This window comes from Cnephaeus nilssonii (genome assembly GCF_951640355.1).
Source record: "Cnephaeus nilssonii genome assembly, chromosome: 8".
Lineage (NCBI taxonomy): Eukaryota > Metazoa > Chordata > Mammalia > Chiroptera > Vespertilionidae > Cnephaeus > Cnephaeus nilssonii.
The window spans coordinates 17,543,116-17,568,960 of NC_137079.1; the positions used below are offsets into that span (position 1 = coordinate 17,543,116).

Genomic DNA, 25,845 nt, shown 5'->3' on the forward strand with positions numbered 1-25,845 from the left:
TCATCTAACGCACCCCTTTTCACTTTTTGTTGTTGGTTAGGGCTGCACAACTGGAGTCCCTTTCTTCCTCCCCCCTCTTCCCCCCCCCCCGCTCCCCCCCCCCCCCCCCCCATCTATTTGCCACCTTCAGTTGGTTTCTTCTAAGAGAATCTTAAAGCAGGCCCATAGAGAAATTCCACCCACCAGGACCTCTGGGTCAGGCTCTGTGGCCTTTGTTGTACCTCCCAGAGGACCTGTCTTCCCTCTCTCTCCCCCACCTTACTTCTCTTACTACTGTTTCCATCCACTCACAAGCTCTTCCTCCCATCTTTGGAACTAAGCCTGTGAAGTTCAGTTGTTCATCGTGATCAGCAGAGTCAGAGATTCTTACTAACTTCCTGTGGAAATTGCTCTTGTTTTTCTTCAAGCTAATCAAGAAGAGAGGGGGCTTTGGAGCCCACAGGCCTACCTGTGTTCTTTAGGATAGTCATTTTCAGAACTTCTTTTCCAGAACATATACAGACAAACCTGGGACCTAAATCTGATTTGGGTGCACGTTTATATACTATACTGGGGTATCTTTTTGATGCTGTGGTTTGGGTTCAGAATCCCCATTATTGCACATAGGTGTCATGAAATGATTTGTTATGCTTAGCAATGGAGGCATTCTTGAATGGGGTGGGGAGGTTGAAAATACACTTATCTTGCCCTAAATCTTGTATTTTATAGTGTTTGTGATTGATTTCATTGAATGTTTTTGTTATAGGTAAACTGAAATAATGGGATCAGGGTAATTGAAATGACTATCCTCTCTCTGGCCCATATAATCTGTTGTTTCTCTGTGTAGCTAATAAGCCAGCTATAATCAAGATCAGGATTTAACCACATCAAGACATTTGGATTTTATGTAAATTTATAAGACAACTAGAATTAAATGATACTTGTTATATTGAAATCTTAAAAGAGTTTAATTCCTGTCTTAGTAACTCTGAGTACATGTGTCTCTGTTATAAAAGCTCTCCAGTTAGATAGGGATGGGAATTCCCCTCTATAAACTGAGGCCTTGAAGAATTGCATTAAGTCAGTGTCAGTGTCAGAACGAGGGTCAAGCCTGGGCCTTTTATTATTTCAGGAGTTAGACTTTCTAGTATTGCACAGGGCTTTACACTAATCTTTTTACTCTTATTGGTAACCATTAATTGAAGTGTTTATCTGTGCTCATAATTTGCTGGTCTAAGTTTAAAACTTGAATTTGAACGTTTTTGTCCGAGAGGAAAAGCCATGAAGAAAAGGTGAAAAACCATGTAACTAAAAAAGAAGTAAACGAAATCTCCCTGGCTTTCTGGACTTGTTGGGTTATGAGTTTTCATGCATTCTGTGCAAGTAGCGAGAATGAGAGCTCTTGCTGACTTTTTTTCTTTTTCAGATAGGCCAGGATTTACTGGTGTGTTTATTTTGTCACCATTCCGGTTTGACTCTAAGGAAATGAAAACATCTTCCATTTGTTCTTTTATTTCCAAAGGGCATCCGCTTCGATCCTGAAATTCCGCAAACACTACGACTAGAGTTTGCTAAGGCAAACACGAAGATGGCCAAGAACAAACTAGTAGGGACTCCAAACCCCAGTACTCCTCTGCCCAACACTGTACCTCAGTTCATTGCCAGAGAGCCATGTAAGTGGATCTACTTTTCATTTTTAAGGGGGGGAAAAACAAACAAATGGATCCCTAAGACTAGCTTATGTGCTGCATGTGAGAGCACACCACGGGACGGAGCTGGCTGAGGGTCATGTCCAGTTCCGTGGAGAGGCTGCCTACTCTTGCTGTCTGAACTCCAGATACGGCTGTCTTGTTTGTGATTGGCTGTCTCAAAGATGTGTTGTAGATTTTCTTAATGGTCTTGACTTTATTGTGAGTATGCCCTATTTGCCTTGGAGTGTAAACCCTTTTTTATTTCCCCATTCTTGGACATGAGAGTTAGTTCTCAGCAATCACTTCGTTGAAGAACATCAGTTCTGCGGTTTTGGGAAAATACAATGTTAAAAATGAAAGAAGCGGATATTAAGTTTATTCTATTTTTGAGAACAGTTTGGCCATAAATCTTGGGGGGAAAGTAAACACATTCAGAGCATTTATATATTGGAACAATCAGTTCCAGCAAACAAATACCAGTAAAGATTTAAGGAAATCTGGGGCTTTCTGTTTTAAATTAATTGGGTATGAACACTTGACTAATTGCTGAACAAGTATTTTACCCCACCTCATGAGCTTATTTCCTTAAATGTCCAGGCTACAATTTCTGTGTTTGACTGAAAAGATTGTCTTAATTTTCTTTCTCAAGCTCAATCACTAGCAGAAGTGAGGCGTGAGATGGCCTTAACTTTTCCTTTCTTTGCGTTGCTGTATGTGATTGACTATGGCAGGGCATTCAGGAATCCCAAATGACTTGCTGTTATTTGGAATATTCCTATACTATCGTTCTTCATCTTCCCAAACCACATGATCTTCATCTCCTTCCTGCGCTCTCTGACAATATGTTTCAACTTTTCTTATTGAAATTGAAGGTCACATGGGTTCCTTTCTTCCCCTGTCATGTGCCTGTCAGATTTAATTAGGTTACTTTGGAAGTTGTAGTCATTCTGTAGCTCAGTCACTCTTGAGAAAGCTGCTGCGTGTCGGTGGAAACTAATAGATAAAAGAGTTTCTCCCCCAGTGTGTTCTAGAATTTTTCTGTGAAGCCACAAAGTAATAACAGAGAAAAAAAATTGTTCTTCCATGTCCTAGGGAAACAAAATCTTTGTTTATTTGGGAAGGAAATCTAAATGAAGGTTTCATTTTAAGGTGCAGGGGTGCTAAGGGAGTATTTATGGATACTTCTTACATAATTCTATATCCCTACAGCATCTAGCTCAGTACCTTGTATATTGCATAGATTTATAAATATTAAATAAAAAATTTTTAATTTAGCTATTTGCAGAATTATTCCATTTGTATGACTTTTTTTTCTGAAAATTTTTTTCTCTTAATTAAGGCATCAGAAAAGAGTATTTGTAGGATACTTTAATTTAGAAAAGATAACCTAGAGTAACTCTTTACTTTTTGGAGAAATTGCCTGCCTCCGACAGGAAGTGGAATGCTGGCCAAACTTGACCCTTTCAGTTCTTTATGCAGTGCTTTCTCTGAGAGGTCAAAATGTTTTCTAACTCTATGAAACAGGTAGCCAGCAAGGTGATAGCCAGTTCACAGCAGGGTACACGGAAGCAATGGAGATGAACAAAGCAAACATCCACAAATCCCTGAAGTCACAGAAGAGCTTAGCTGAGTTTAGACACTGCTTTGGCCTGCTCTGCCTACCTCCCTTCCCTGTGTACAGGACAACTCAGAAGTGCTCAGATAATTTCTATGGTGGGGTCAAAACTTGCCTGTCAGCCCAGCTGGGGTGGCTCAGTGGTTGAGCATTGACTCATGAAGCAGGAAGTCACTGGTTCAGTTCCTGGTTGGTGCACATGCCCAGGTTGTGGGCTTGATGCCCAGTAGGGAGCGTGCCGGAGGCAGCTGATCAATGTTTCTATCTCCTTATCCCTCTCCCTTCCCTTCTCTAAAATCAATAAAAACACTTCAAAACAAAACAAAACAAAAACCTTGCCTGTCTGCTAATGGCACAATGAACTTGAAGCTAAAAAAAGAAATCCAAACAGCCATATATTCTTGAGAAAATAAAAGTTAGCATGATTTTTCTTAATATAGCTCCTTTTTACGACATGGAGACCTTGACAAACAGCAGTTCCACTGTGACTCAGATCGACCTTATCATCTGTTACCATTCCCTCTGGGATTGGTAACTTCCCTGTCATATACATAGAAGTGTCGCTTTTCCAGAAACATACTGCAGACTAAGAACACTGTGGTGGCTCTGAACTATGAGTCCAGTTATATTTGCACATAATTGGTGCTCTAGGTGAACGGTTTAATTGCCTGTCAGGAATAGACTTGCCATGGAATCATAGACTTTGGGAGTTGGAAAAACCCTATAGGTGTCTCTGTTCTAGGCCATTAGGGAGAGGTTTTTTATAAATGCTTCTTTTTGTTGATGTTTTTATATGGTGGTGGCTGTAAAGTACCCCTTGCCATCACTAATGGAAGAATTTTCTATGATTTGATTATATAGCAAAATTTACTTGAACATTCATTTCTCAAGTATCTGTTGAACTTAAATGAGCACCCAGTATGCTAGACACTGGGGAAGGAGGAGTCTGTGGTTGCTGCCTTAAAAGAGCTGTCAGGCCCAGCCATTGTGACCCAGTGATTGAATGTCAACCTCTGAACCAGATTACAGTGTGATTCACAGTCAGGGCCCATGCCCGGGTTTCAGCCTCAATCCCCAGTAGGGTGTGTACAAGAGGCAGCCGATCAATGATTATCTCTCATCATTGATGTTTCTATCTCTCTCTCTCCCTCTCCCTTCTTTTCTGAAATCAATAAAAACTATATATTTTAAAAGCTGTCATCCCATGGGGTTGGTGATAGTTGTCAGGAAACTCAGCCTTTACAAAGGCTGTAGAAGATTCCTTGCAGCTTAGTCTAGATTGCTCCAAATCAAACCATCATATTTGCTGAGCACCGACTATATTTGTGGTAAGTATGAAGATCAAGAAAACTAGGTATTGCAGCTTGCCAAGGCAGAGATGGTGGCCTCAGTGGAGAACCTTGGCCTTAGACTTGAAGATGTCAGTGAGAGTTCTGGCTTTGCCAGTTAATCGTCAAGCTTTGTGACCTTAAAAAAATTAACCTTGTTGTGTTCCTATTCCTTCAGCTATAAAAAGGGAATAATACCTTCTCATGATTATAGAGCTAAATAAAAAGCCATTTGATTGTGTTGCGGATTAAATGGTTGTAATATATGTAGAGTACTAGGCAAATGTAAAGTACAATCCTTTTTTTAAAAAAAAAATATTGGTTTTAGAGAGAAAGGAAAGGAGAGGGAGAGAGAAATATCAGCGTGAGAGAGAAACATCAATCGGTTTGATCCCCAAATGGGGATCGAACCTGCAATCTAGGTATGTGCACTGACCAGGAATCAAACCCACAACCTTTTGGTATGTAGGACAATGTTTCAACCAACTGAACTACTCAACCAGGGCAATCTTAATTTTTTTAAAAAGCACTGAGTTGTTTTTCTTTCCTAATATTAAAAGTTGGTATTGATCTTATGATATATCATCGCTGTGTGACTGTAGCCAATTGTCTTTGCAAATTAGGAGAAAGGATTAATAAAATTCACATACAATCTCAGGAAAGTAGTACATTTCCCTAACTAAATGTTTATTAATTTGAGCTTCCCCTTCTCGTACTCTCATCCTCTCTAATAAAATGGTAATATGCAAATTAACCATCACTCCGCTACATAAGCCACGCCCACCAGCCAATCAGGGCGCGTATGCAAATTAACCCCAATCCAAGATGGCTACAGCCACAGAGAGCAAGGTTTCCCAGGTAACAGAGTAAGCCAAGCTTTCCATAGCCGTTGCAGGCCTAAACCTCCACTCAAGCTACAAAGTTTCAATTATAGAAGGTAAACAAATTCAAACAAATGGCAGCAGAATGGAGCTTGAGAGAGCAGGCCAGGGTTGCCGGCGGCAACAGGGGAAGCAAAGCTTTCCGCACACCTTGGCCGGGCTCACCCGCTTAAGGCTACAAAGTTTCAATTGTAGAAGGTGAATTAACTGCCACAGAAATGGCTGCCGGAGCCCCAGGCTTGGCTCTGCTCCAGGCTACAAAGTTTCAATTGTAGAAGGAAAATAAATTCCAGATACCAGGGCCTCCACTTGGGTTGCCAGGGGGTGTGGCCAGCCTGCAAACCACCACAGGCCCCTTGCTCAGGCCGCCCCACACCCCAAGGGAACCCCCACCCTTATCTGTGACACCCTTCAGGGCAAACCAGCTGGCCCCCACCCGTGCACCAGGCCTCTATCCTATCTAATAAAAGAGTAATATACAGATTGATCATCACTGCAACACACAATATAGCTGCCCCCATGTGGACACAAGATGGCCACCACAAGATGGCCAGCAGGAGAGGGCAGTTGTGAGGGACCAGGCCTGCAAGGGAGGGCAGTTGAGAGGGACCAGGCTTGCAAGGGAGGGCAGTTGGAGGCGATCAACCCTGCAGAAGAGGGCAGTTAGGGGTGACCAGGCTGGCAGAGGAGGGAAGTTGGGGGCAAACAGGCTGGCAGGGGAGCAGTTAAGCATCAACCAGGCTGGCAGCAGAGTAATTAGGGGGTGATCAGGCTGGCAGGCAGAAACGGTTAGGGGCAATCAGGAAGGCAGGCAGGCAAGCAGTTGGGAGCCAGCAGTCCTGGATTGTGAGAGGGATGTCCGACTGCCCGTTTAGGCCCGATCCCAGGATCGGGCCTAAACGGGCAGTCGGACATCCCTCCAGGAGTCCCAGATTGGAGAGGCTGGGCTGAGGGACAACCCTCTGCCGTGCACGAATTTCGTGCACCGGGCTTCTAGTGTATGTAATAAAGTAAGGAAAATACTAGAAGAAAGCAGAAAGTAAGAGATGTAGAAACGTTATGTTATATAAAATTCTTCTAGATTATCCATTTGATTGTACAGAAAAGTCATGTTCTGTAGTGTAAGTGGAGACTCTTTAAAACCTTATAAGCACATAGCCATTTATGACTCATCAGACCACTTCCTAGTTTTCCTGCGACATCACTGGAATTTCCCATTTATCCAATACTGACCCTGGATGGGTGGGGAGCCCAAAGTGTGAAAAGGAAGTTCTGGAGAAAGATGGTTATAGGGACTCCGGGCAGTCACAGACCTTGGGCAGTAGTAAAGGAAAGATGTCAGGAGATGGACACAGTGGGGAGGCCAGAGGCAGCCAGCTGCTGAGAGTAAAGGAGATGAGTACATCAAAGTATGGAGGCTGAGCTTGCAGGATTGTATGCATTTGACTCATGCGCATTCCCTCTGAGGCACCTCCACAGTGGGGACTGTCTAGGGATTCTGTGCTTGTGGACTAATGTGAAGCTACCAGAAGTGATGTTCACAGAAACATGCCAATGATTTTCATTCTGCGTATCAGACTTCGTGATGATTGAGTAACCCAGTGGGCGGTCTCTGACCTCCTCTCACCCAGCACAACTAAGCGTTTGTGGGCCCCATTGTCACATCACAAAGAAAAGCCCACAGTCAAGAGTTAGGACACATCGCATTTGCCATTCAGGATATGTATAAAGATATCTGTCATGTGCTTTGGCCCCAGACATTCTGAGAAATACATAAAAACATGAAACAGAACTGCAGTCAATAAAGACAGCAAAATACTCTTAAAAAACCAGAGGCCTAAACTAATGTTTATTTCCGTATATGTCCCACTCTGACAAAGCAAAAATATTGTTGTTGTTTTTTAAAAAGAAGGGTTAACAATGGATGCAAAACTCTGGGGCGTGGGGGCATATATGGGAGTAGGGTGTGGGGGGGGGGCAATGGTAAGATATGTACTCATATAATACCTTATTAAAAAAATTGGGGGGAAAAAAAAAAAAAGAAGGGTTAAGCATTTACTAAGCCAATCAATATTTACAGGGGCCTATCTTCATTCACTCTATTCTCAAACCTGCACACATTCCTAGTTTTTGCTTGATGTGTATAATTTTGATAATCTTTAATAATTAAATTTAATAATATTAAAGTAATTTTAGACAATGGATTTGGTAAGAATAGGGTTTTTTTAAATATAGTTTATTGATTTTTTACAGAGAGGAAGGGAGAGGGATAGAGAGTTAGAAACATCAATGGGAGAGAAACATCGATAAGCTGCCTCCTGCACACCCCCTACTGGGGATGTGCCTACAACCAAGGTACATGCCCTTGACTGGAATCAAACCTGGGACCCTTCAGTCCGAAGGCCGATGCTCTATCCACTGAGCCAAATCGGTTAGTGTGGTAAGAATAGTTTTTATATAGACATCTTGTTTCATGTGGGAAGTAAGTTATTGCAGCATCATGTAGATCTGCTAATCTGATCCACTTTATTTACATTTTGATTTCCTGATTAGTCTATCTTTGATTAGCAATGGCTATTAACATTTTGCTTTGATTTTATTTCTTGTTTATCTAATAATTGACCAGCTATAAATAAATCCCTTAAGAACTCAGGAAGTTAAAGCACAGAATTCTTTTGTAATGCAAATAACTGTCCCAACTGTAGTGTTTTGTAAACTGCAATTATTCATTACCTCTGCAGAGAAATGAAAGAATAAAGGGAGTTAATTTACTGGGACAGTAAATTTTAAATTCAGAAGAAACCATAGACCTAATTCTTTAAGGCCATGTTCTCTCCTCACCTGCTCATTAGAAGAAAGGCATTTCTTACTTCCTCAAATAAAGAGGTGCTTTTTCCTGTACAGCAGTTCTCAGAGTATTTGTCTGCCAACTTCTGGTTTGTCTCCAAGGCCCTTTCAGGGAGTCTACAAGGTCTAACCTATTTTCATGAGAACAGCTTGTTTTTCTCAGTGTGTAACAGTGGACACAACTACTGGCACCATATACATGTCAGGGCAGTGGCACCAAACCATGTTAGTAATCACTGTATTCTCATACTCTGTTTTCACAAAATCCAGATTCACCTAAGAGTTTTGTTGATGAAGAAGTGAAAATTGAAAAAAAAAAAAAAGTGAAAATTATTGCCCTGGCCAGCATGGCTCAGTGATTAGAGCATCTGCCTGAAGACCAACGTTGTCTCAGGTTCCATTTCTAGTCAAGAGCACATATCTGAGTTGTATGTTCCACCCCCCAATCCCTGTCCAGGTGGGTGCAGGAGGCAGCCAATTGATGTGTCTCTCTCACATTGATGTGTCTCTCTCCTCCCTTTCTCCCTCTCCCCTTTCCCGACTCCCTTTTCCTCTCCCTCCCTCCTTTCCACTGTCTTTAAAAATCAATGGAAAAAATATACTCCAGTGAGGATTAACAAAAAAAAAAGTAAAAATTATTAATTTTATTTCATCTCAATTCTTGAATACAAGTCATGTTGTTATTCTCTTTTTATAAAATGGGGAGTACACATAAAGCACTCTGCAGTTGTGAGTTGAACTAGCTGCTTTCTTCATGAATGCCATTTTAAAGAAAAACTGATAGGCAGACTGGTTATTCACACTTGTATATTTGGCAGACATTTTCTTGAAAATTGATTAAATGAGCATGGCATTTCAAGAAAAAAAAGAATGTTGCCCTAGCTGGTTTGGCTCAGTGGATAGAGCGTCGACCTGCGGACTGAAGGGTCCTAGGTTCAATTCCAGTCAAGGGCACATGCCTGGGTTGTGGGTGTGCAGGAGGCAGCCGATCAGTGATTCTCTCTCATCATTGAAGTTTCCGTCTCTATCTCCCTCTCCTTTCCTCTCTGAAATCCATAAAAATATATTTAAAAAAAAGAAAAACAAGAATACTGTTGCAATAATAAAATTTGAGCTTTAAAGCAAAAATTAGATTTTTGAAAAAACCATGAATCTCACTTTTCCAACACAAGGACTTTTCTGATAAGATTGCTATTGATATTAAAAAATTTTTATTGAATAAAAAAAGTCAACATTTGTAAGATCAGCATAATTCAGTGGACCAATATTTTCCAAATGATCAATGCATCATGTTGTAAAATCATGCATGGGTAAAAGATCCATCTAAAGTATAAAATGGAATTTAATGTGACCATATGAAAAGTTCATCGGTAAGGTTTCAGATTCCACACTGCAACAAATTTTTTGGTGTAACATAAAAAAAAGAATAGCCACAATTACTTATAAAAGATATTTAAATACTCCTTCCTTCACGAGCTACATAACTCTATGAGGCCTTTTTTTCCCCCCATATACTGCAACCGATACAATACATTGCAATAGATTGAATTAGAAGTGAATATAAGAATCCAGTTGCCTTTTGTTAAACCATATACAGTAGTGTCCCCCCTTACCCACCGGGGATATGTTTCAAGGCCTCCAGTGGATATTTGAAACCACAGATAGTACTGAACCCTATATGTACTATACATATACCTATGATAAAGTTTAATCTATAAATTAGTCACTGTAAGATTAACAACTAATAATAAAATAGAATAATTATAACAATATATTGTAATAAGAGATGATATGAGATAGATGATACAATGCCTACATGATGAGACAAAGTGAGGTACTCAGAATGGCATGCAATTTAAAACTTAAGAATTGTTTATTTCTGGAATTTTCCATTTAATATTTCTGGACCACAGTTGACCGTGGGTAGCTGAAACTGCAGAACGGGAAAATGCAGATAAGAGGGGACTACTGATGTTTGCCAAAATGTACAACTAAAGTTTTTCCTTGTTTATTTTGGAATATGTAGTTGTTTTTCATAAAAACATACGCTATTTTAATATGTAGTGGGTTTGTTTCTTTTAATGAATTAAATATATTTTTAATTTTTTGTTTTAATTTTTAATATGGTAAATTATTACCAATTGATGTAACCTACATAACCAAAATTTCTTTGATGTGTTCAATAGGTTTTACTAGTGTAAAGGCGTAATGAAACTAAAGTTTAAAATCCACTGGTCTTTTAAACATTCTTAAAGTTATTTTGTTCCTGGTTGAATAGGGTAGGCATAGAGATCTGCAGTTATCAGGGGGTTACCATAGATTTGGGGCGGTGATTTAGTTTGGCTACTGCAGCTAAAGCCATTTCAGAGCTAGACTGCAGGAAAACAGTGTCCGGGGCCCTGCAGGCTCGTGTGCTAACCTCACCTTTGATGAGGGGCATCTACTTATGCCCCTTGTACTTCCTAGAGACCAGCCCAAGAATGATTGCATATATGGTGGTTTGGGGGAACGTACCTGGATGAGTACCTTTCAAGAATGCCTAATCCTCCCCTACCACTCCACCACACCCCATTATCCCCCATTACCAGATGTAACAAGTTCATTTTAAGAAACTTGGAAAAGATAGAAAAGGGGGAAATTATGCTTATACCTTCCTAAACCTAAAGACATGCATTACTAAATTTTATTGTATTTTCTTTGTATTTTTTAACATACAGTTTTACAAATAAAACACTTTTAGATACAAAGGTTTAAGGTAGTTTAACATAGTTTTAAAAATATGCATGTGTAGTTTTCATCTTTCATTGCTTTCCTAATATGACTATTTTTATTTAACATATTATCTATATATTTAGAAAATTCTCACCCACCCAGAGATAAGCATTTTAACATTTGTGATGAACAGCCATGCAAATATGCACACACACTGATGCTTGTATGAATGGGGTTTTCTGTTGCATGCTGCTCTGATGGATACCTGCATTCGTTCTCAGCTCTAGGCCTCACTTTTGCAGATCAGTAAATGCATACCTGATGTACAATGATAGATTACCCTGTAATCAAGGCTCTTTTTCTTGGGGAAAAGACTAGAAGTGGAGGTTGATTGGAGAGTTAAAAGTGAAAAACCTCAGACTTGAGGTGTAAGGTAGTCGGTGCAAATGCAGGTCCTCTGTCATCCTCCTTTTCATTCCCTAGTTTGTGCAGCCCCTAGGATTTTAGAGAAATGATGGAGCTGGAACCAAAAGAACAAAGTAATCTAGTGGCTGAGGCTTGAGGAGTGTCGATCTTGTGTGTGTGTGTGTGTGTGTGTCTTTTTGTCTTTTAATTAAATCTCTCTCAAGAGGTCAGGGAGATGGACCTTGTCGAACATTAACAGGTCAGGATATTATGGTGACTTCCTGTTCCCTTCTCTCTTGAGTTTAGTAAACATTTGAGGGGAGGGGAGTGATAAAAAGCTGAATAAGAGTACAGTTCTATTCTTGAGTATTTAGTAGGGGGAACTGGCCTGTAAATGACTACAATAGAAGGCAGAGAAAGTGCTAAATTGAAGGTATAGATAATGATGAAGCTGGTAATTATGGAGAGAATGGGAAAAGACCTCCTGGAGGTCTGTTGACCTACCAGCTGGAGAAGTATTTCAGTAATCCCTAGGGGGCTGGCCAACATGAATTTCAAAACTGTGAAGGAGCCCATGATCTGGTGAGGCCAAAGAAGTACACAGAAGGGACAGAAGGCAACAACACTGACTGGGATAATGTGCCAAAGAGAGGAAACCCAAAGATACCAGGTGACGGGTTTTGTTCTGTGAATAGGAGGAAACTGGTTCAGATTTTTCACTCCCACCACTGACTACCTCTCACCAGCATACTTAGTCATCTCAGATAAACACTTATGAAATAAGCAAACTGGTGAAGGAGCATGGGTTTGGAGAGGGTGTATTAAGATGACATACATTTGTTATTTCACAGATTGTACAGGTCAGACAGAATTCCAGGCACAGGTTAACTGGATCCTCTGCGTGTGATCTCACAGGCTGAAATAAGTGTGTTGGCTGGACTGCAATTGCATCTCATCTCCCCGGCCCATGTGGTTGTGGTAGATTTCAGGATCTTGAGGTTGTTGGCAGTAGGGTAAGGAATATGATTTTTTAAAACTGTCTTAATTGAGCCACTGCCATGTGCCAAATACAGACACAAACGTACATACATTATCGGTTGACCCCTAATAACAGCTGTGCAAAGCAATATTGTCTTTTGACAGATGGAGAAAAGGGCACAGAGAGTACACGGAATACTGTTTTGTTTTTTCTCTTCCTGATGAGATGAGCAGAGAAAGATTCTCTGGAGGTTTGCTTGCTTACTGTCACACCCCCAGAAGCCTGAATTTAGATGGAGAGGAAAGCCTTCATTTAAAAGTCTCATTATCATTCCTCCATGACAGGAGGGGGGCATGTTTGCATAACAAAACGCTGATGAAAACATTCCCTGGACAACTTAAATCACCTACAGCTTAGGACCCCATCTCCTCGTGAAGCTGGTGTCTGCTTGGCAACTTTACAGAAGAAACATGTTTTGACCACAATACAGAAGATATTGGTGTCTCGAAGTTTTGCTTTTTCTTCTGCTTAGGGTTGAGTGTGTCTCCCTCTGTCTATTGTTTTTGAACATACCAAAATATAAAGAGAAAGTGTAATCAACCCCAGAAACCATCATTCATATTTAAGTTATCAAGATTTCAGCACAACTAGTTTGTTAAATCCCCTCTTTCTTTCTCTCCCTCCTCTTTAGGTCTTTTTACAGTTGAATTGTCCCTATGAGGTCGATATATTTAGTTATGTCTCTTAAGTGTCTTTTAATGTAAAGTAGCTCCCTTTCCCCAGTTCTCCCTTTTTTATACCATTGATTTGTTGGAAAAAGTGTCAGCCTTCCTGAGAACAGACCCTCCTGGGTTTTTCCGTTTGCTTCCTTTAGGGCATGCTTTTGCTGTTCCCATGTCCCCTCTACTTACTGCAGAGTGAAAGGCATGATTTGATTTGAAAGGTTGGTTAAAGTCAGGTTCACCTTTTTTGTAAAGAATATATACTAGGTGGTGCTGTGTGCTTCATGAAGTAACTCAAGGTTGGGTTATTTTAAGTTAGGCGATGCTAAGATGGACCAGTGGATTCAGGAAGTAATGGCACATGCCTCCATTTTAAGACACAGACCTTCATTTTCATAGTTTCATCTATTGATCTGTATCTCATTACTTGATTAGGGGTTGAAAAATGGCCATTTTCCTAATTCTGTTTGTTTACCTAAGATAGTATAGTTAGTTCACCCCCAAAAAATTAATGTGCAGTTCTTTCCTTTTCATTGCCAATTTTGAGCATAAAAGATTGGCACTTGGTTATCTGCATTAGTTATCACTGTTTTGTGGGATTTTTTATTTATTACTTCCCCCCCATTAGCTTTCCCTATGATTTTTTTTTTTAATATATATATTTTCAAGGTATTTCAGTGTATTGCAGCCACTGCTCTTTCTGAATCCTAGAGACAGGGAAGGGGTGGATTTTTTTTTAGTTTTTATGAAAGGAAATTCCTGAATTGCCTCAGTAGGCAAAACTTTAGAATATCCCTCACTTGGGGGAATGATGGGGTTTTGTGGCCTGGAGGTGCAGGCTGGTGTAGTGTCCCCGAGTGCTCAGTGGGACCTGTCATCATTGGAGTATAATGCATTTCTTCGGCTGTTTATCTGGTCACAGCTTCTTTTTTATCCACAGAAACGACCACTTCTGCAGCCTTGCTGAGGATAAGGATTTTAGAAAGAAAAAGTTGGTTTTTTAAAAAATTATTCAGATTCCTTAATTAGGAGCTGCAGTAGTATTAGTGGTTACATAAAATTGGTTATTTTCTTCTTAATTTTAAGAATATTTAAGCAGAAGAGTAATAAAAAATAGTTTGGGTCCAGTAATTTCCCTCAATGAAAGTAAACTAAAAATGGAAAGGTGGGACATGTAACAACCAGGATGGTCATCAAAAGGAAATTAAATTTATCTCATAAAGAGTGTCTTTGAATTATGCACGTAAGATAAACATAAAATAGACTGTGCAATGATATTGACTAGATGCTTTAAAATAAGCTCAGGGGGCAGAAAGTTAAATATTTAGATTAGTGTGGAATGTTAGCTTTGTAGCAGTGTGCCATTGATGGAGTATTCCTGGAACACGTCTCCTCTGCTTGTTTTAACATCTGACCTTGGTCCCTGGAATGGAATGTGTAGACGGGAAGACACTCCGTGATATGGGTGCGTTTGTTTGACATTTTCTCTTTGTTGTATAAGCCATGTAGTTGTTTCTTTGCACTCTCTTTAATACAATTGAAAATTTGGTGGCTTTCTAGAATCAAGACAGTATGGATCTGTCATTTCTTTATGAACTGTTTGGGCTCACTAACTTTTCGCCCCAGAAAGACTAGACACTTGAGTCTGAGGCTGAACTTGTCTTTTTCATCTTGTGTTTATAGTGAGGAGATTGATTCCATCAACACTCTGGTGCCCGGCACAAAGATGGAAACTTAGTAGGCACTTTGGAATGAGAATGTCTATTTTTCTGTCTCTCTCCCTCTACCAGATATATCATCCTATGTGAACTGATTCATTCTGTCTGGTAGGCAGAAATGGCATGGCGTTAATGGTTTCCTAATAAAGTTAATTTCTTTTCATATTCTCATTGGCCACTTAATTTGACAGTGACATTTTTCCTGTTGTCTGTTTCTTATTTTCCTTCCTTACAGATATATCTATGTAAGAACAGTGCTTTCTTGACTGGTGTGGTTAATTTTCTCTGAGGATATTATTCCATTGATTTTTAGAGAGTGGAAGAGAGAGGAAAAGACAGAAATATCCTTGTGAAAGAAACACATTAATTGGTTACCTCCTGCACGAGCCCCTACCAGGGCCCAGACCTGGGAGGAGCCTGCAACCAAAGTACCGTACATTCCGGCGTATAAGACGACTGGGCATATAAGATTTTCCTGGGTTAAAAAGTCGTTTTATACGCCGGAAAATATGGTATATTGGACTACATTGATGGGATTAGATATAATGGATTAGATATATTGGACTACCGTATTTTCCGTCGTATAAGACGACATTTTAACCCAGGAAAATCTTATACGCCCAGTCGTCTTATACGCCGGAAAATACGGTACATGCCCTTGACCGGAATCAAACCCGGGACCCTTTGGTCCTCAGGTTGACACTGTCCACTGAGCTAGGGCTGATGTGGTAATTTTCAGTGGATGATTTCTTCATCATTTGGTTAAAGGAGAAGCCGGTAGGTTTCTCTTTTCCTCTCCTATAAAATGGATAATATGAGCATTCCTCACAGCTGCTGGTTTCTCTTTAATATGATAATGAACTCCCTGTTCTGATTGACCTCACTGAGCTGCAGTGGGAACGAGATGTGTTTTGAAATATATTAAGCACTGCATAATGGCACATTGCAAATGGTATTGCTACACCAGGAGGACTTGAAGCCCAAGGCTTAAACACAGCTTCATTTGGAGTGTCATTCAGAATGCAGTTCCTCAAGTACCATTTGCTTTTCTTGATTCCTGAGCTCTTACAGAGTCCATAAATTGCATTACACTTAATACAGACAGAAATTGTGATGTAACTGTCTTTTGGCACGTTGCTTTCTCGTAAATAGGAGAATGATCAGTAACCAAGAGGATGGACAAGAAAAGAGAGTTTATATTTACAAGTAGGTTGTTACCTTGTTTTTAGTGTTATCATTTTCAATGGTGATTTTATAATTTCTTATTTTTAACTTTTTATTATGGAAAATTTCAAACATATATAAAAGTAGAGGGGTTTTTAGCATAATGTTTTTAATTGTTTGAATCAAGATTCACATCTATTCCATCTCTACATTTGGTTGGTCTCATGAGTCTCTTATAATAATTAATCTGTGTTCCTTTTTGTTCTCTTTTTCCCCTTGTATTGTATTTGTTGAGGGACCCAGATTGTTTGTCCTCTAACTTCCTGTAGTGGAGATGTTTTTTATTGCATCTCTGTGGTGTTGTTTAGCATGTTCCTGTTTAAAAGCTTGTTCAAATTTGGGTTAGAATTGGGGGTGGGGCAGCATGTACTGGAGGCACATAATGATTCGTTAGTTGTCTCTTCTTTGGTAATTTCAACAGCCATCAATTCTCTTTACCTAGATCTGCTAGTTAATTGCCTGTTCCTTTTTATATTTAGTTGTTTACTTGTCTTAGCTGTTTTAATGTAGTTAATGAAATTTAAAAGTCATTTTACGGATTTGCCAAATAGCCTTATATAAAGATTAGAGGCCCAATGCACGAAATTCGTGCAAGGGGCTCAGCTCTCGGCTCTGGCAGCCCCGGCTTTGTCCGGAAGGACGTCCAGAAGGTCGTTCGGCTGTCTGGTCTAATTAGCATATTACACTTTTATTATTATAGATTATACCAATTTACATAGCCAACAGCCATGCACCAGAGAACTCAAATTTTAATTTTTGTATTTCATAGATGAGGTATCTGAGGCTAAAAAAGAATCAGAGTTATCCAAAATCATACACTACAATACCCAGAGTTTAATATGAGTGTTGCCTTAATTTTGTACATCACACTAGCTTCCTTCTCTTCTTTTACCACAGCCCCAGGTCATTGCTCATCTTCATTTAGGAGAAAGTAAGAAATAAAGAAGGCAAAGTGAGAGATTAAAAGAAAGGAACTGAGCAGTGAGTGAGCAGGAAAGTTAGACACAAAATGTTTCCACAACATTCCCATTTCTCCTGTCATTTTGATGCTCTCGTGCTTATGTACAGCCACTGATCATCATTACTTAAGTCTAATTCATTGCCTGATCCTCTGTATTTTTCAATATATATATATATATTCGACCAAACACCAGTGGCTTTAGAATCTTAATTTCAAACTTCACCAGAAAGACTACTTTTTTTGTAGCACCTTCTCCCACGCCCTTTAAGGACCATTTATTAATACTATAAACAGTACCAGAGCTCGAATCCTGTGAGAACATTCCAAGTTTAGTCCATCATTTCACCTAAACATTAAGCCATTTTTCCTAGCACTTCTATCTTAATTTACTAGTGGGTATATTTATGAAGAAATTTAATCTAGACGTGTTTGATAAACCTTGTCATTAAAAGGTATTTCAAAAGCCATTTTATTATATAACAAACATTTCTCTAATTTTTTTCATTTAAGTTATCTTCCTAAAATAGCAATTTAATTTCACTCTGGCAAATAGTTACTTCTCAAAGGTTGAGCTGAATTTTGAATGTAGTAATGTTACTTAGAAGCTAAATTTAGCAATTAGCAGTATCCCACTTCTAGTTTAAATCCAAGTGGACTTTTAAAAGTCTAAAATATATTGGCCTCTCCCAAGACCCACACTCTGATATTAACAAATGCCAAAAGAGATGTGCAAACAGGAAACTATGTGATCCTTTAAAAAAATTTTTAAATCATATAGTCATTTTTCCACTTGGCCCTCACCCACCAAAATCAAAAGAATCTACAATAATCCTGTGGAAATTTTAGAAGTCTTTATTTTTCTTCCCCCATCTCCCTATTTATATGTTTTAAGTGCTACCTGATACAGCAAACAAATGTAAATGATGTCCTTTCAAAGTTCACTGACTTCCTCTCTGAAGTAATCTAAAATTCTGGAGCCATAATACAAACCATCAGATAAAAGAGTGATACTTTATATTTGAGAAGTATAAAGTGCCTTAAATGATTAAATGGAACCACAAAAGCATTTTTCCCCCCATTTTCTAGAAGGAATTGTGTCATTCCTTTAACTGAATCAGAATGAGATTTTAGTTCAGGAGAATGGAAACTCTTTGAGGGGACTGTGGGTGAGTAGATGCTGGTATAGAAAAAGGTGTTTGATGGGCCACAGACTCTAAGGCCAGGGAGGTTGCTGGTCTCAGGACCAACCCACATAGAGCCCCCATCTCTGCCACTTGTGACATCCCCTCCAGCTGGCCTTCTGAACCCTGCCCAGTCACTCAGGCTTCCCAGCCTCGGGCCACTTCCCTATTGGAATTCTCCTCTGAATACCATGGGCAGTGTGTGAGAGTTCCTTATCACCAGTGAAATGTACTGAATTAATGTGAAATATTGATGCATTTAAATCCCAGATTAACAGCGGTTTATAACAGACCTCCTTCTGATGAAAAAGTATCAGTAATAATAAAAGCATAATATGCTAATTAGACCAGACAGCCGGACGACCTTCCAGACGAAGCTGGGGCTGCGAGGGCTGAGGCAAGCTGCTGCGGCGGGGAGGGCCGAGCCCCTTGCACGAATAGATCCAAGAGCCCCATTGCCCTCAGGAGAGAATCTCACCTCCTTGCACGGATTCAGGCCCCTCATGATCTGCACCTCTCTCCTCATCCTCAGCCACCAGTTTCGTAGATACTGAGCTCCCTGGAGACTCTGCTGACGAATCATGTGCCTTCTTTGCCCCTAAGCTTTTTGCCGTAAATTCAATCCTTTTGCAAATTAGCTGCTTGTCCTTTAGAAGTCACCTTAACTGTCTCCTCTGGAAAGCTTGTCTGACTCTCCAGAGGTGGATTAATTGCCATACTAGGCTGGTTGCTGCTATATAGAACTGTGTTGATTCCTTTAGAGAGAATATGTCATACTGTATTGAAATTGCCAGTAACTTCTCCATATCCCTCTGTAATCTCTAAATTTCTTGAGTAATAAGACTGGGCTATGCATAGTGTTAGATGCATAGTAGATGTTTAATAAATACTTGCTAAATTAATTCTTGCTTCAGTTCTGCTATTAACTAACCAAAATCTGTATACCCTGAAACTTCCACTCACTGACCTATTGTTACTTCCCGGGCCTCAAGAATAAATCTAATCCCACGTTTACATGATAGCCCCAGAATCTGGATTTCTGCGGAATGGCTACCCAGAAAGTATGAGATATTCCAGAAGGAGTGATGTTTTTTTTCTTCCTTCCTCTCCCGAGGATATTTTTCCATTGATTTTTTAGAGAAAGAAAAGGGAGGGAAGACAAAGAAAAACATCAATGTGAGAGAAGCACATTGATTGGTTGCCTCCTGATTGAACTCTGATCAGGGCCTGGACCGGGGAGGAGCCTGCAACTGCAGTACATGCCCTTGACCAGAATCGAATCTGGGACCCTTCGGTCCATAGGCCAATGCTCTTATCTACTAAGCCAAACCAGCTAGGGCCGGGAGGATTTCTTATACCTGAGCAGAGCATCCTTACTTGCTAACAGAACAGTTGTCAGGGATAAAGGAATAAAGGCTAGCTTTCCTCCTAGAGAATGGTAGGCAAAAGATCTTATGGTTTTTGTTCCCAGCGCCTGCATCCTGTGCTGGGCCCCAGCACTGTGTGAGAAAAAGCAGGAAGAAATAAAGCATAGATACTGACAACATTCAAGTAGAACAACCGTTATAAGACGTTCTTAAAAGTGACACTACTGAGATCAAATTTTTTGCCAAAAGCGGTTTGGCTCAGTGGATAGAGCGTTGGCCTGCGGACTGAAAGGTCCCAGGTTCGATTCCGGTCAAGGGCATGTACCTTGGTTGCGGGCACATCCCCGGTAGGGGGTGTGCAGGAGGCAGCTGGTCGATGTTTCTCTCTCATCGATGTTTCTAGCTTTCTATCCCTCTCCCTTCCTCTCTGTAAAAAAAAATCAATAAAATATATTTTTAAAAAAAGAGAGAGATCAAATTTTTTAGCTTGATTTTATGTTAACAACTTTGAAAGCTGGGAAGCCCTGAAGTTAGCTCTGGAAACACACAGCCTTAGGAAAGCCTTTCTAAGCTAGACGGCTCCCCCTTGACTTAGATGAATTACATTCCAGGCAAGAGGAAGAACAGGTTTTGAAGTTCATTGACAAGAATAACTTTAAGAAATCACAACTAATTTTATGCAGCAAGAGGTGAGTTGATGGTGTGAGGTATGGACTCCAGATGGGGGGGCCAGATATGAGAAGAAGGAATAAATGGAAATTCTTATTACAGTTACGAGTTGTCTTTGATTCAGAAGAAATTGAGAGCTATTGGAGATTGTAAGAAGGGAATTACATTACCAGGAAGATCTGATAATGAGTTTTGAAGGAGATGTGACTTTGTTTTAGGCCTTTTGTCATACCAAAAAATAATAATAATAATTAAATTGTTGAGAATGCATCACCAAAACTGTCAGGGTGATGATTCAGATAGTCCTATGTGGCTCCATCCTAAAAAGGGCATGTTAGCCAGTTTTTCTGACACATACTCTTAAGAAACTTTCCCAGTGCTACTATCCCTACCTCCATTTATTTCCAGCACCGTTTGCCCCTTGGACCTGATTCTCATCTAAAGATATTCGAGAGTGGCAAAAATAACTTTTCCAACGAAACCTTGAGATAAATTACTGTAAACCCTCATTCTATATTTGCAGCAGGGACAGGAATTAACAGCTGGAACAGCCCTGGGAGCTAGTGTGGAGTCTCCACACCGTGGAGGCCTGGCCCTAGCCAGGATCTCACAGCTGCCCCGAGAGGCTTTTCTGGGGCTCCCAGCCTTGTTCTGGATGATGCTTGTTCTCTTGCCCCCAGCCACCAATTCTCTAGGTCCCTGAACTACCCGTTCTCACGTCTTTTCCTAAATTTTTGTGAAAGGTCTCAGGACAGCTCTCCAAAGAGTTTCTCTTCCTTTTGTGAGACATTTGTGAACTCAGATCACGTCACCCACTAGTTGGCCTGCAGCCATTGGTTACATACATATCTCAGCCTAATCTTTTCATAATTTACCATCCGAGCCCCACAGTATATGTGCAGGGGGCTTTCTGATCTGTTTACCAGACTGTTCCCAGCCCCTGCATCTCGCGCTGGGCCCCAGCACTGTGAGAAAAGAAAAACTTGGAGGAAATCCAACAGGAAGAAAATGATTGAAAGATCAGAAAGAGGAGCTGCTATAAGAAAAGGGTGAAGGACCTGGGTGGGTTTAGTTCTGAGAAGAGGTAAGACATGATATAGGTGGAGAGAACAATCAGAAGTCCCTTTGCTTGTTTCATTTTAATCATAGTTATAATATCCATGAAGATACTTAAAAACGTTCTCCCTTGTTTAAGGATGGACTGTTTGTGTAGGATGTTACAGTGCTAGGACGGATGGGCTGAGGTGCTCAGTCTCTTCTGGAGGATTTTGCTCCCTATTTTCTATCTCTGCTCTGATTTGCTGTGAGATCTGATGGTGAGAGAGGTGAGCTGATGTTCATGGACATGTAGGATGTGGGAGAGTGGAGCTCCTGCAGGTATGTTTGCCTGATGGACTCCAGATGGGGGGCCAGAACATTTGCTGAATCTTTCCTCCTATCATGTGGGTCATTAGGTCTGAGAGCTGGTAAAACCTGGAGTCAGGAGGTAGAGTATGTTTGACCTGTGGGAATCTTCAGGTATGAGACATTTGAAAATAATGATGATGACAATAGCAGCTGTTATCCATTAGGATAATCCATTGAGCTCTTTATATTCATTATCTCATTTATTCTTAACAACCACCTATTACAAAAGTACTATTATTATCCTAATTTTCCAATGAGATATCAAGCCCAGATTGTTTAAAAAGTGTGTCTAGGGTCATAATTGGTAAGCTGCCTATCTGGGTTTAAAGCCACTTGTCTGGCCATGGAACTTAATGTGGTTTTATTTTTCTTAAACAACTTTATTGAGATATAATTCATATACCATACAATTAATTTTTTGTATATTACATTATTTTTTTAAATTGTGATAAAATATATGACAAAAAATTTGCCATTGTAACCATTTTAAGTGTACAACTCACTGACATTAATTATATTCACAGTGTTTTGCAACAATTACCACTATTTCCAAAACTTTTTCATTGCCTCAAACAGAAGCTAACCATTGTGCTAATTCCCTATTCCCTCCCCCCAAAAGCCTCCAATAGTCTCTAATCTACATTCTGTCTCTAGATATTTATTTATTTATTTATTTTTCTTCTTTTTCTTTCTTTGTGTCTCTAGATATTTAACAAAAGTGGAATCATCTGTGTTCTTTAATGTCTGGCTTCTTTCTCTTAGCATACTGTTTTCAGGATTCATGAGTGTTGTAACATGTTAGAATTTCATTCCTTTTATGGCTAAATAATATTCCATTGTTTTGATATGCCACATTTTGTTTAGCCATTCATCTGTTGATGGATACTTGCATCATTTCCACCCTTTTGCTGTTGTGCAGAGCCCAGGTTTTAACCAAGAAGTACATTACAACGTAGCTGAGGACCACCCTGGGATGGGATCTCCTGACCTCAGTCCTGAGCGTCTCACCATGTTGCAGGGGAGTCCACGTCATACTGGCACTTCGTAGTATTTGCAGGAATCAGACATACCTGGGTTTTTGAAATACATGTGTTTCTCATGTAGTTGTGGGACACGTTACTCAGCCTCTCTCACTCTGGGTTTTCTCAGTATTTAAGGTGGAATAATATCTACCCTTCAGGGTTATTTTAAGACAAAAAATACACAATAGTTATTTTTTTAATGGCTCATTTGCTGGGGTTTAGATATTTTCTTCTATATATTTTTACTGACATGGAATTTCACAAGTATGAAATGAAGAAACTTTTCAGATCTATGTTTGTTTTTGTAACATTGGAAGAATAAATGTTTTCTTTTTTATCCCCCAAAGGGCCCTATGTTCCTTTGTGTTTTTACCCCTTAAAAAAAAAACTGTAGGAATAATACATGGCCATGGTAGAAATTCATAAAGCATAATGAGCATAGAAAGAGTATGTGAAATCCTCTATCCAGAGATAATCACGATAATATTTTAAAATATATGTTATGTCACAGGGAGTTTTCTGAATCCTTGACATATCTCATTTAATTCTCATGACCCCCTATGAGAACAGGTGCTCTCTTCCTCCTCTTCCCCTTCTTCCTCTTCAATAATTTTCAGATTAGAAAATGTGGCCTTTTAAAAAATATATATATTTTTATTAATTTCAGAGAGGAAGGGAGAGGGAGATAGAGATAGAAACATCAGTGATGACAGAGCATCATTGATCAGCTGCCTCCTGCACGCCCCATACTGGGGATCAAGCCTGCAACCTGGGCATGTGCCCTTGACCGGAATCGAACTCAGGACCCTTCAGTCCACAAGCCAACACTATCCACTGAGCCAAACCAGCCAGGGCAATTTGGTCTTTTTAATTTGGTAAAATTAAAATTGTGAAGTTACTAACTTACCCCAGGCACATAAGTCATGAGTGGCTCAAACTCACGGCTCCCTATCAAAGCATTGTGCCGATTCCTCGTGCAAAGCATGTACGTGTGTGTATTTGTGGGATTATACTATACATGTTGTTCTGCAAACTTTTCTTTTTCATTGAGTGTTAACATTTTTCCATATTTGTAAATATAGCTCTCACACATAGTCATTTTCAGTAGCTGCGATATGCCCTCTTATCGTTACCTAGCCTCTAGGTAAGAACATAAGATCCTCCTCAATTGTTGTGTGTGTGTGTGTGTGTGTTTAAAAAAAAAAAAAAGCAACCTCATATAACCATCTTCATAATGCCAGTTCCAGATTAGTGAGGGATCTTATGGCATTGGGATGGCAAGGGCATGCCCTTTCTCCTCTAAAACGTTCTGGTAACTGGCTCTGGGAGGTGAAGCAACCCCACAAACTCCTGGGTTCCTGTGTAGATGGCCCGGCAAGTCTCAGAAATCATGCCAGAGCCAGCCAGCTTCCTGCTGACCCTCTCACCCAGATTCCCTAGTGATGCATGTCAGACTACAACTGGAAAAAGACTTACACCAACAGGCAGCGTTTTAGAGTTTGCAGGTAATCTGTTCAGTACAGACCCCAGAGCCTCATGAGTTACAAGAATTGCTTATTATTTCCCCAAATGAAGAAGCAGCCTAACCCAGTCCGGTTTTCTTTTGGTATTTCAGTGCTTCTGACCAGGTTAGGATGCCCTGTTCTCTCAAGTGACCTCTTCCTGTCACTCACATCCCAAGAGTGAGTGTATCATCATCAGGAATGAGATGTGGTGGTGGTGTATACATTAGTACTTGCCAAGTTTTCACTGTTTATCTTACTGGAAAGTCAACAACATGACTGTTAACCTCCTGCACAGTGAACATCTAGGCTCTTTGTTATGGTTGTTATCAAATTCTGTGGTTAAATCTTTCTGATTTTATGAGGCACAGAGATGGAAGAAAGGAAATAAAGTATGGCCAGTCGGGAGGCTTGGACACAGCGACACCTGGAGCTGCTGTTGAAACTTGGGAGTCTGTAGCTGGTGGAATGGTGCTCAGGGAAGTGGAGATTGGAGTCTCCAAAGGTCCTGGGCCAGTTTTATTCATGAGGTTAAATGGACCTCTGAGCAGATCAGATTCCCCTTGAGAAGCCGAAGGATAGTGAGACTTCTTTTAAAGGAAGCCTTCTCTCAAAAGAGCATGTTGTTTTAAAAATAAAAAAGTGCACACCATCTAGTCACCAAAGCTTTATCTTAGAGCGATCATCAGTTTGTTCCCAGTAAAAAGAGCTGAACAAGCAGAATGGGGCACAAAAGAATGAGGAAGAAACCGTTAAGCATGAGAAGCGGCACACATTCCAGAGCACCACTCCCTGCCGCTGCCTCCAAGCAGGTACAGCCCAGACAGTTTAATGAACCGAGGAATTTTCTTGTAATAAGAGAGATCTTCTATAGTACAGGCAACATCATTTACACCCCCAGATCGTGTCCTCAGCGTCTTTCCTATGTCAGTGTTCATTGCTGTTAGCTAACACCATGATACTATGCACTTACTATGTGCATCTCAAATTCTCATTTACTTTTTATAATTAACGTATGTGATGGTCTGTATTTGTATCTGAGGAAACTGAGGCTCAGAGAAATTAGGTAGATTGTCCAAGTTTGCACAGCTAGCACATTTACACTAAAAGACTTAAAAAGGAGAAACACTGGCTTGACTTTCAGGTGACACTTCCTGAGTCACTTTTCACCACATTTCTGGACTTACCTCATATGTAATACTCACACAAGGTCATTTGTTCTCCTCTTGTCCATTTCCTTTTCAGTGATCATTTGCTGACTCCCTTTCCAGATGACAAATCACATCTTCCTGATAGCCCACTTTCAGGACATGAATAGGACTTTCATTTTCAAATTCTCCCTCCTACCCCACCCCGGATCATCAAGATACATTTAATTAAAGAGGATTTACCTTTCAAGTTTGTAGATGGTGAGGCCCTTCTGTGGCTCAGCATCACTGCCCCCAGTTTGGGCTGGAGAAATAAAAGATGATGGTATTCATCCAGCATCTGCTCCATAGTAGGCACTTAGACATTAACAGGGTTGTGATCAATTTGAGAGAAAATAATCCTGACTAAATTGACATTTTTTGATACTGTGGGATCTATTCGTGCATGCTGGCCCTGAGCTGCATTTAACTTTAAGTACTAGCTTAG

General features: G+C 40.1%; 1 protein-coding gene across 4 annotated transcripts in view; it reads left to right on the forward strand.

The window, feature by feature from the left end:
- Positions 1-25,845, forward strand: part of RBPMS (RNA binding protein, mRNA processing factor) — a 181,915-nt gene that overhangs the window by 105,995 nt on the left and 50,075 nt on the right. For all 4 annotated transcript variants that reach the window (XR_013813888.1, XM_079779286.1, XM_079779285.1 and 1 more), the window contains exon 5: positions 1,502-1,652. Coding sequence is in view for 3 of the 4 variants with exons in the window: in XM_079779286.1 (XP_079635412.1) it covers positions 1,502-1,652 (151 nt within the window). In the remaining variant the exon portion in view is untranslated. The remainder of the gene's footprint in view (positions 1-1,501; positions 1,653-25,845) is intronic.